The sequence below is a fragment of the Salvelinus alpinus genome, chromosome 4, assembly GCF_045679555.1.
Source record: "Salvelinus alpinus chromosome 4, SLU_Salpinus.1, whole genome shotgun sequence".
Classification (NCBI taxonomy): domain Eukaryota; kingdom Metazoa; phylum Chordata; class Actinopteri; order Salmoniformes; family Salmonidae; genus Salvelinus; species Salvelinus alpinus.
The window spans coordinates 69,212,203-69,224,506 of NC_092089.1; the positions used below are offsets into that span (position 1 = coordinate 69,212,203).

At 42.8% G+C, this 12,304-nt stretch overlaps 1 protein-coding gene across 2 annotated transcripts; it reads right to left on the bottom strand.

Moving 5' to 3' along the window:
• Positions 1–5,225: 5,225 nt before the first annotated feature.
• On the bottom strand, positions 5,226–12,151 carry LOC139574279 (ubiquitin-like protein 3). 2 transcript variants are annotated; one of them, XM_071398699.1, is made up of 5 exons: positions 11,260–12,151; positions 8,272–8,380; positions 7,825–7,911; positions 7,295–7,372; positions 5,226–7,085 (listed from the first exon to the last, which is right to left on the bottom strand). In XM_071398699.1, the coding sequence occupies exons 1-5, from the start codon at positions 11,284–11,286 to the stop codon at positions 7,033–7,035; spliced, it is 354 nt and encodes a 117-aa protein (XP_071254800.1). In that variant the 5' UTR covers positions 11,287–12,151; the 3' UTR covers positions 5,226–7,032. The 2 variants fall into 2 exon arrangements, with proteins under 2 accessions (XP_071254800.1, XP_071254801.1); XM_071398700.1 differs by lacking the exon at positions 11,260–12,151 and adding an exon at positions 8,539–10,020.
• Between the last annotated feature and the right edge of the window lie 153 nt (positions 12,152–12,304).

The following is a 12,304-nucleotide window of genomic DNA, read 5'->3' on the forward strand; positions in this document are numbered from 1 at the left end:
CTTGACATCATGGGAAAATCAAAAGAAATCAGCCAAGACCTCAGAAAAAAATTGTAGACCTCCACAAGTCTGGTTCATCCTTGGGAGCAATTTCCAAATGCCTGAAGGTACCACGTTCATCTGTACAAACAATAGTACGTAAGTATAAACACCATGGGACCCCGCAGCTCTCATACCGCTCAGTAAAGAGACGCGTTCTGTCTCCTAGAGATGAATGTACTTAAAACCTACTAAAAATTAGTCCAATATTGACATAACCTGAAAGGCCACTCAGCAAGGAAGAAGCCACTGCTTCAAAACCGCTATAAAAAAAAGCCAGACTACTAACTGCACATGGGGACAAATATTGTACGTTTTGGACAAATGTCCTCTGGTCTGATGAAACAAAAATAGAACTCTTTGGCCATAAAGACCATCGTTATGTTTGGAGGAAAAAGGGGGAGGCTTGCAAGCCGAAGAACACATTTACATTTTACATTTACATTTTAAGTCATTTAGCAGACGCTCTTATCCAGAGCGACTTACAAATTGGAAAGTTCATACATATTCATCCTGGTCCCCCCGTGGGGAATGAACCCACAACCCTGGCGTTGCAAGCGCCATGCTCTACCAACTGAGCCACACGGGACACGCTGTAAAAAACACCATCCCAACCGTGAAGCACGGGGGTGGCAGCATCATGTTGTGGGGGAGCTTTGCTGCAGGAGGGACTGGTGCACTATACAAAATAGATGGCATCATGTGGGAGGAAAATTATGTGGATATATTGAAGCAACATCTCAAGACATCAGTCAGGAAGTTAAAGCTTGGTTGCAAATGGATCTTCCAAATGGACAATGACCCCAAGTACACTTCCAGAGTTGTGGCAAAATGGCTTAAGGACAACAAAGTCAAGGTATTGGAGTGGCCATCACAAAGCCCTGACCTCAATCCTATCGAAGATTTGTGGGCAGAACTCAACAAGCGTGTGCGAGCAAGGAGGCCTACAAACCTGACTCAGTTACACCAGCTCTATCGGGAGGAATGGTCCAAAATTCACCCAACTTATTGTGGGAAGCTTGTGGAAGGCTACCTGAAACATTTGACCCAAGTTAAACAATTTTAAAGGCAATGCTACCAAATACTAATTGAGTGTATGTAAACTTCTGACCCACTGGGAATGTGATAAAATAAATAAAAGCTGAAATAAATCATTCTCTCTGCTACTATTCTGACATTTCACATTCTTAAAATAAAGTGGTGATCCTAACTGACCTAAGACAGGGACTTTTTTACCAGGATTAAATGTCAGGAATTGTGAAAAACTGAGTTTAAATGTATTTGGCTAAGGTGTATGTAAACTTCCGACTTCAACTGTATATTGTTGCCAAGCCCCCCCCACCCTGGCCTGCCCCCTTTTACAGTGGAATTTTATGAAGGGACAAGGGACCATCTGGTAAAATCCACTGCCAAATAAAAAATGGATGTCGCGAAACGATGCCCGGTGGTTGACTGGGTGGCTCCCTCCACAGTTCTACATTGGTGCCGCTACTTCTTGGCTGTGAAAACAGTAGGACTATGTTGATTGAAAGCCCCTTCCCTCTCCACATGCCAAGGCAAAGTCCACGTCGCGTCCTTGACTTCTGTCTAGTGTGGGTCCTTTCACGTGGAACGAATGGAGTCACATGAACTGGTGTCATTTTTCCAATTAGGAGAAGAGGGGATGACTGGAGAAGGGAGTGAAGAGAAGGAAAAGACTGCTTCAGTCAGTGTGTGAACACTCATTCACACCCAGCTGTGTGAGTTTAAGCCATGCGAGCATGTGTGTGGTGGATGTGTGTGTGTGTTTTCATACTGACCAACTGAACTCTTATAACTCCACCATGAGTGGGGTTCTGGTGCATAAAAAAAATGAGACGGAGGAATGCACACGCTGTAAAAAAATAGGCACAAGTGTACGTACACACTTTCACACAGACAGACAGCGACACACACCGAAACAACATTCTCACGCATCCCGTCTGGCTTTCTCCCACACTACAGTCTAACCAGGCTGTACAGAAAGGCTGACTGACTTAGAATGACAAGCTCAGACTCTGTGGTATCAGTAGCTTGTCCACAGTCTATGTGCTCAACTGTGTGTGTGTGTGTGCTTGTGTGCACTCACAGCTGGTTTTAATATAAGTGGGAATGACAAGGCAAGATGTATCTGCACCAGCCAGAAGCAGGAAGGGGGAAATGGATTCTGGTAGGCTTAAAGAACAGAGGAATTAAAAAATGTATAAACAGTAAGTCACAACTAGGTTTGCAAAGGGAGGGTATTTACTGGAAACGTTCAAATTTTACCGGTAAAGTACCGGAATTTGGTATCTTTCAAGGATTTTATGTAATCTATCACAAGACATCTAGTGGCCCTTTTGGGTACTTCAGATTATTAATGGCGTCTAATTATCTCTGACCCTCTATCTGGCCTTATCACAGGTAAAATATATGAAATAATTAAAGATGTTTTTTTATTGAATGACAAACCTGTAAAACATGATCCTAAATATAAACCATCAGCTTAGTGAATACCATTGGTGTTTAATATGAGGATTTCAGCATGAAATATCCTTTATATATATATATTTTCTCCCCCTTATTTTAGTATGTCAATGTGTATTTGTTGTCAATGTTTTGACATCAAACTGGTGGCAGTTGTGGAAAAAGTCAATTGTAAGAAGAGTTACAGAGTTCATTGAAAATAATTAGTGGTGTAAAGTACTTAAGTAAAAATACTTTAAAGTAGTACTTAAGTAATTTTTGGGGATATCTGTACTTTACTTTTCTATTTCTATTTTTTCCAACTTTTACTTTTACTTCACTACATTCCTAAAGAAAATAATGTAGTTTTTACTCCATACATTTTCCCTGACACCTAAGAGTACTCGTTACATTTTGACAGGAAAATGGTCCAATTCACACACTTATCAAGAGAACATCCCTGGTCATCCTTACTGCCTCTGATCTGGCAGACTCACTAAACACAAATGCTTTGTTTGTATAAATTATGTCTGAGTGTTGGAGTGTGCCCCTGGATATCCGTCAATAAAAAAAATATATAAGAAATTTGTGCAGTCTGGTTTGCTTATTATACGGAATTTGAAATGGTTTATACTTTTACTTTTGATACTTAAGTACATTTGAGCAGTTCCATTTACTTTTGATACTTAAGTATCCAAATACTTTTAGACTTTTACTCAAGTACTATTTGACTGGGTGACTTTCACTTTACTTGAGTAATTTTCTATAAATGTATCTTTACTTTTACTCAAGTATAACAATTGAGTACTTTTTTCCACCACTGTAAATAAGGCCATTGTTGACTAAATACTTTTTTCATTAATTAGGCTATTTTCTCTTGAACCATGTGGTCTATCTACTAGAAACTCATGGACAATGTGGACACAGATATAACCAATTAGTACTATATATTAAAACAGAAGATTCCAGTAACTTTGGTAAATTTCCGGTAGCGTTGCAACCTTAGTCACAACCCACTGCAAGTGCAGAGCCTCAGACATCTAATACTTTTATGATGTTCACACACCTATTACCCAGTGTCTGCAGAGGGCCTCTGAGAGAGAAAGGGAGGGGGGTGGGGGTGCAGGAGGAGGGAGTGTTTCTCACATAGAGCCCAAGATGAACAGAGGGAAAAAGAGTGACGGGTCTCCCAGGGCCTCAGAAATCCCTACAAAGACAGGCCTCCGCTCCGCCACATGCAGCCCCTCTCCCAGATCACTGCTTCCCTGCAGAGGAGAGTTCCCAGCCAAGGCCAGAGGAAGCTGGGTACGGCAGCTGGACTCCACCCCACCCCTGCCGATCACCACAGCAGCATAGCACACTGTACCCACAGACGGCCCAGCTGAACCATGTGTGGTTCTGTTACCCTTGGTCGCCAACCCTGGACTGGGGCCCACTCTAACACACTGGACAGACTGACCGCACGTGCCAATTCATGCAAGACCGCAAAGTTATTCATCCTGAAACAGTGGTATCTGTGTTTAGAGCAGTGATGCTTTCAACAGATGCTGCTTTCAGGTCAGAGTTGCTGGTTATCACCTCACAGTTGAGACCCCTTTGTTATGACCATCTCTCTCCTCTCTGTGTTGTTACTTCATCCACTGCCAGAGAGCTAAAAACTGACAGACAGAGAGACATGAGCAGATGCATGGAAGAACAAGTAGTTTGATTTAAAAGATTAAGAACAGCAGTAGGTTTTAGAATAAATCTGGGAGCTTGACAGCACTTTTCCTAAATTTTATTGCCAACGTCAACTGGAAACCTGGAGCTCTCTCAGCTATACATCACAACCAGGTTTTTGGAGAGAATAATAGGATCTCGACCAACTGTTTCAACTACATCACTACAGCATTTTATATGGGGTCTAATTCGCAGACAGAATCCAAGATGCCCAAACTTATTTCCAGCACCAAAGCTATCAGAATGTATTAAAATAGCAATTTTTTATTTAACAAAAATGTATTTAAACTTTATTTAATCTAGTGACTGATTACTACGCTTTAGTTATCCAAGTCCACATATGGTAATCCATCAAAATGACACTGATTCTTATCCATTGTTAAGGTAATTTATGTGATATTGGAGAGTAATATTGATCAGTCTACTACTTAACTACATTCATTGCAAAGAATCTCTGAATAATAGATAACGTCAGCCAACCATTATTACAGTCAGAGGAAAAGGTTATGTAACAGCCAACATCAAATAGTACATTTTGACCTTGGAGTATCACACACATGGAATTCTTATCGGTACAGGTGCTCCTGAGTGGCAAAGCGGTCTCAGGCACTGCATCTCAATGCAAGAGGCGTCACTACAGTCCCTGGTTCGAATCCAGGCTATATCACATCCGTCCGTGATTGGAAGTTCCATAGGGCGTCGCACAATTGGCCCATCGTCGTCCGGGTTTGGCTGGGGTAGGCCGTCATTGTTTTCTTAACTGACTTGCCTAGTTAATAAAAAAAATACAAGTATGGGACTCAACCAGGAGGTGTTGAACAGTGATAGCCCAGGGACTAGGATGAGAATGGAGGACCTACACAACACTGCCACCCAGCGGCCATCCATCTGCTCTGCTACTGACAAAGAACAGATCTGTCCCCTATATCGCAAGACACGACCTCTACAATGAAGAATGCATATTGTACAAGCAAAGTGTTTCACACTTTAAAACTTACAGAACATTTCTTTAAAGATGTTTTATTAATTTATAATACAAGCTTTAAGCAGACCACATTTCATTAGTATTATTTTTTTAAACATTTATTCATATTGAGCTACATTTCATAGCAGTGACATTGGTTGACGGACACTAACCAAAGGACACTCACTAAAAGGAAGGATTCACACTGTTTCCATGGAAACCACAGCCACCCAAGACCAATCTATCCTCCTACTCCACCACCTGCATCACTAACCTCCAGTGCTCACACACACACAAAACACACCGCTTTTAGGTTTTCGCAAACACACACCCATTACTCAAATACACAAACTGTCTCCATACACTCAAGTCATTTCCCCAACCCATCCACTCACACATACAACAGTCATGTAAAATTAATACGCAATTCCCACACACACTAACCCCTGGGACAAAAAGCATTCAATTAACAGGAGTCAGACATCAGCAACTGGACAAACAATATCAATACAAGATAAAAATTGACATTTTCCAATTGCAATATTAATGATATTACTGAATAATTCCACAATCAAAAAGGCAAACAAAAACAGACAGCATCCAAACAAAAAGGAGGTCAAATACCATCATCATCATCTCCTCCTATTTTCCAGAGGGGAATCCACTCCAAGGAATTGCTCCCTCTCATGCCTATAGCCCTAATGTCCTGTAGCTGGCCATGAAGCCCTCCAACTACCAACACCTCTCTGTTGATTGGCTCCTGGTGTCGATTCCCTTATTCCTCACTCAGGTCGGACGGGGAGTGGCGAGGGGGCTGTCCCATGGGACGGGATGTAGTCTAAATGGTCATGTTGATCAGAGGTGGAAGCCATACAGAATGACAATGGTCACGCAGAAGCAATCCTTCAATACTTTTCACTCAGTTAAAAAAGGGAAAAAGCAGGGCTTCACAACCAGGGGAGAACGTGTAGGAGTTAGTTTAGATTCTTCTAGCTAGACCAGTTCCTCATTCACCGTCGAGGTGATCTAACACGTGACAATGCCACACACACAGGTGTGGCACAACTTTGAACTCTTCCTCTGTTGGTCCAAGTCCAGGAACAAACACGAGTGTGGCCCATGTCACAGAGATACACACCACTCCACTGGTGCTATGGCAGACTACACACACCCTGCTAGTAGGAGTCAACTACTGTACTGTGCACGGTCTACATCGGGTGAGGAGGATGGCACTTTGTCTAACAGTAGGACATTATTCTCTCTTCCTCTGCAAGATGGGAAGATTAAGACGATACAAAAAAAATCTACAAGAAACACTTTCAAATAAACAACCCAGTTAAGTGCAATGAGAGGTTTTAACGCCGTTCTACAAGAGCCATGGGAACTTCCATTTCATTAGCAGAAAGATGCTTGGAGTCAATGCAAATGACCAACGCCACAGTACGGGTCAATGTTCCGAAGTCATAGTTTGACAGTATTTCTGTGGGAGGTCTTCAAAACCTGTATGGCCACCCAGCTAGCTCATCCTGGGTAACCACGGAGATTATATGTACAAATTCTTAACATGGTTTTACAACACAGAAGAAAAAAGGCAGAATCTGGCAAAAGGGTGAAAAAAGAAAATTGATCTGAATAAATGGGTACGAAAAAAATAAAATAAACTACAAATAATTCCAAAGCCACCGATTGGGTCAGAGTGCCACAAACATGTGCCAGACAGCAGGCTGACAGCTCTGTGACCCATCTCCCTGTGATCTCTCCAAATCCATGGTTGACGGGCAGACAGAAGCCGAGCAGGGGTGAACGTGGGGGAGGGTTAAGGGGAGGATTGTTGTTTGTTGTCGTCTTTACAAGAGCAGACAGCAGTTGCTCTCCGCGGTCTTCTCCCGGTTACGCTGACCTACAAAGACGAGGACGATAGAAAGAAACTTGGTGAGACAACTGCAAACACGACAACTAGAGCAATATCACCAGACTTTTCGGTTTAAAAGGGACCATAAGGCCTAAAGCTGTAGCAATTACAGCTCAACATGGTCCCTGACAGCTAGGTGATGGGATGGGTTGACCTCCTTGAGATGAGGAGACAGAACGAGACGGAGGGGTTCTCACCATGGGAGTTAGGCTCTGGCAGGGTCTCTCTGGCAACCAAGTGCATGACAGTTGTTCGGCCAGGGGGCAGCTTTAAAGCTTAAAAAACAAAAAAGGACAGAGACACAATGAACAATTAATATGCAGAATATATAAATCCTCTTTAATTATGGTATTACTAAACATGTTCCGAATGCCCATTCTCCATCTTTGAAGATTCATTCATTCCAGTGAACGTCCTTAAGTGTGGCACGGGTAACCCTCTAGAGTCTAAGGCCGCCATTGGCGGATTGAGACACAGCCCATTCAACAAAAAAAAAACGAATATCTCTTACTCAAACAGTTGATGTTTTTATTATGCTAATTAGATGTTTGCGGGGGAGCGGACATCGACTCTAGGGTCAAACTTAATTTCAAAGGACACAGGTGATTCAATCACAGTATTCACTAGTGAATTTCAGACATGTAGGATGAGTGTGTGTGTGTGTGTGTGTGTGTGTGTGTGTGTGTGTGTGTGTGTGTGTGTGTGTGTAGGAGGGTCCATCAAATACCTCCCAGGGTGACGTTGCCATGCAGGAAGCGTCCCTGGAAGATGAGGCGTAGGATGCTGGCGCTGCTCACCTGCTCCTCCTCCCATCCTGATGGAGCGATGAGACAACATTAGAGCAACACACAGAAGCTCAGGGGGGGAGAAGAAATCATCAGCGCCAGAAACACTCAGACACTTCCTGCAGTGGTTGAACCCACACAAACATTACTACCATCATCAGGGGTGTGGAGATGGAATAAAGTGCTACGACACAAGGCATGGTCCAACAGCTGTTCCTATAACAGTAATGGACTTCAAAGTGGTCTTTCACAACAAGAAACAGAAGTATGCCCAGTACAATAAATCAGACAGTTGAAGTGACCTGATTAATTCCACAATACAACTCAATAGAAAACAAGACAGTGAAGTGGTAGTTTCCTGGTCCACCTCCCAACATGCAAAAACTCACCCAAGGGCCAGTTATCAAAGACGTGCTTGGCGATGTCCATGGCCGAGTCGTTGGGGGAAAAGATGAAGTCTTGTGTCTTCCCACTGACCAGGATAAGACGCAGGTTCACCTGGAATGGCCCAAACAAAACATCTTAATAATCCTACACATGCACCACAGAAATCACACAAAATTACAGTATAATAAAAGTCCACATTTCCACCTCATCGAGCAATGAGAGGCACGTAGCTTTGCCTAATCACATGGAATCCTTCCGTTTTCTCTCACCTCGAATGACATGATGACCTTCGGAAGCCTGCACCGAAATTGGCATTCCTGTCTAATTAGATTTCTCTGGTGCAGCTCTCAGCCCCTTTGACTGGGCTGCTTCCTTCAGAGAGGACTGAGCTTGTTGTGTAGTGAGCCCCTATAGTAGGACAGGGCATAGATAAGGGTGGAGCTGGGGGGTGATGGGGTGGAGGGGGAGAACAGTGGGCCTTCAGTGGCTTGAGGCAGGGAGCAGCTCCTCTCTCCGGGCTGTCGGCCTAATGTGATAACCCCAGGTGTCCCAGACAGCCCTGGGCCACATTATTACATTGATATTGCCAACGCGTAGTAACCCTGGGGGGGGGGTACGTGAAGATCTTAGAAAGGGCTTTTCCCTGCTCTTCTTTGTACCCACCCAGTCCACTAAATGAAAGCATCGAGAAAAGAAATAATACATGAAAATGTGTTTGACATTTTGCCCTAATCGTACTAGCACCTCATGACATGTTTCCCTAAAGCCTTTAAAAGGCTCCTAAAACAAACAGACCATTTCATATTTATTAGTCATTTACAGAGTCCAAAAGGATGGTCCTGGTTTACTTTTTAGGAGACTTGGGAAATGGCACTTTAAAAAAAGATATATATTCTTGGATTTAAAATAGTTATTTGGTTTAACGGTTACATCATCCACATGCTGTTTGCAGAGTTCTGCTGGGAATAAACGGCGAAAGAGGACAAGGTAAGGCAGTTGGTCCAGTGCATTGAGTCAAATCCCAAATGCCACAGAATAATGAATCAAATGATGAATAAAACCAACTGATTATTTCTGAGAAATCAAAGTACATACAAGTCATGAAATTGAAATCCTATTGGGCAATAGGGAAACAATTTCACATGAAGTAGAATGAGGTAGTGCAACCCTGAGGTTTCCTGTCAGACACTCCATGTAGGCTATGTAAATGGGATCTATTATCAACTCATCAATTCTAAACTCATAAAACATCCGCTACGGTAAGTAGCCTTAAGCATACACAGCAGTGCCTGCACAAGAGGAGACCCAGGCTCAAAGCCTTCCCTCCTGTGGTGGCAGCAGCCCCAGGTCAGAACCTCCGATAGAGAAAAATGCTCTGAAGCATCATTATGGACGGAAGGCACACTGTCTCCACCCCTCCTCTGCATCTCTCCATCAGTTGACAGATCGTAACACGCTGCACACACACAACCACTGCCTCACATTAAAAAAAGAAATCATTCACCAAAGTAGATATTGGTATTCCACCAGAATCCAGCAAATGCCTGGGAAATCCTGGCATTCCAACCATTAGGCCTACCAATACTATTATAGTTTGGAAACCAATATCAATGTTACATTAACAGATGGGTAATTTCCCCACATATTACAATGTGTTAATTTGATCCTAAACTTTCACTGTCGGTAATCAGGGAAGCCAGAACAAAGAGCGTGCCACCAGGTGTGACGTCAGGACAGTCCTACAATGATCCGTTTACAAACACGCCAACCCCCCCTAAGCAGAGGAAGTCCCATCCCCTCCCCCCCATGAACTGCATAACCCCTTCGTGTGGGGTTACATACCCATGTCATCATTAACAAGCTTTAACCCCCCCTTATCCACAACCAAACAAACAAAAAACGAACTAGAATCTGCCCAGCTGCCCTTTTTTCTAATCCATCACAGATATACTGTTAAGATTATCCAATCAAGAGACAAACAAAAATGCACTTTAAAAACTCAGATTTGAATTAAGAGAAAAGGTCTGCAACATGCGTGCATTGAGAACAGAAATGTAACAATGAGGGATTCTACCAAATAAGCAAAAGTAGACGACTCCAGAACACCACAAGCTGGCATCAGTACAATAGTACAGGCAGTCCAGAGTAGCCTACTAGCTTCTGCATTGATTTTAGATTGTTTATGATTTCAATTTGACTGGTTCTCCTCAGTTCCGAAAAAACAATCCCCTCTCCAGCCATGCCTTACCACAAAAGTGCCACGGACATGGTTTTTACACTGGTCATACAGGTTTGTTCAGAAATGAACAATATCCAAGAGGGTAGAGCTGTGATTTGGGGATAGGAAACAAATCAGTTAAAGGTCCAATACAGCCGTTTATATCTCAATAGCAAATCATTTCTGGGTAACAATTAAGTAGCTTAGCGAGATTTTATTTTTTTAAATTCAAAACAAAGATAGATATTTTCTTTAAATAGCTTCTTAGTAAAAGGACAATTTCTCAAGCAAGAATTTAGCTAAGACTGTCTGGGAATGTTTTGAGTGGGGAAGGGAAGTTTAAATGAGCCGTTATAGGCAGAGAGGTGTGGAACTCTATTGGTCTATTAACCAATTTACCACATGGTGACATTACCCATAGAAGGCCAAAACTCCCTCCCACCAAAACTGGCTGACATTTCAGGCAGTCTGAAAAACAGCTCTTACACAAAGGGGGGGGGGGGGGGGGGGGGATCACGTTTGACTGCACTGGGCCTTTAAGGCTCACCTCTACAAAAAATGTGGGGCAATCTCAAAATGTAGTTTGACAGCTGATTACAGAAACAGCAGCTATTCTGTTTGAGTTAATCCCTGATCCTAAACTAGCCTCCAAATACATTCAGACATGGAAAACATCACAAGCACTGTAACCACGTCAATATTAGACATGCACAGCATTGGATCTTATGCAGTAACTAAGGATTGATTGTGTTGGGTTGCAATTAATACTCACAATATCGACATCCCTTTGAGTTGTCATGGCTCTGAAGCTGCTCTGAACAGAGCCGACTGGGCAGTTAGTGTTGCGCTTTGCTGATGGAGACTGGGCCAAACCCCTGGCACAAAGAACACTGTGTGCGTTTCACTACTCTCTCACCCCCCCCCCTTCTTTCTCTGCTTTCCACAGCCTGGCACCAACTCAAGCGCTCTGACCAACGTGAAACATAAAATTGGTTACAAGATTCGCCTGTTGATGTGATATCTGCGAACGATGGTGGCTAGGTGTCAAGCGTATGTATCCAACCAACCACTGCCTAGCAATCATACACTGTCAGACGGAAGCAATTTACTTAGATAGCATTTGGCTACACATTAGCTAGTTAGCTAGCTAGCTTCAGTAGCTTGCCAACACTAACGTTACTTAGTTAACAACAGATAATATAAACTCGTTGCTTTAACCTCGACAGATTAACTCAAAATCATCCGCACTGCCTGACAAGATATCCTAACGCTGGCTTGTAACTAGTAGCATTGTAGGCTAGCAAGGAGATGACACCCGAAGAAACGTTAGGTAGCTGTGTTAATTTACAAGGAAGGTAACTAACTTATGTAGGTAGGTAGCTACGTTGCTAAAATGTAACTAAGGTGAAAATATCTGACTGCGGCAGAAAAGAGGAACTGTGGGAGCACAGAGACGACAACCCGCGATATCACTACCGTTAATTTTACCAAAATAAACCTCACATCTCTAAAGACCGTAACGGTATAAAACAAATACTTAAATATTTAAGCATCCCAATGGTTAAACGTATCCCACGTTTGGGTGTCTCTTTCCGTCAAATAACATCATACCTAGCTGCTGCTTGTCGAAGAATAATGGCAGGACATTTAAAGACACCGGAAATCAGCTGTTTGTCAACAGAGGGAACGAAAAGTATTTCTGGGGGTTGCAGTCTTGCCATAAGATTCCATTTTGATTGAACAAGTGATGAAAGTCGGACACGAAGGAAATCGACAAATTGGGATAATTTGACATTTGTTTCAAGCCACCTTGTAAA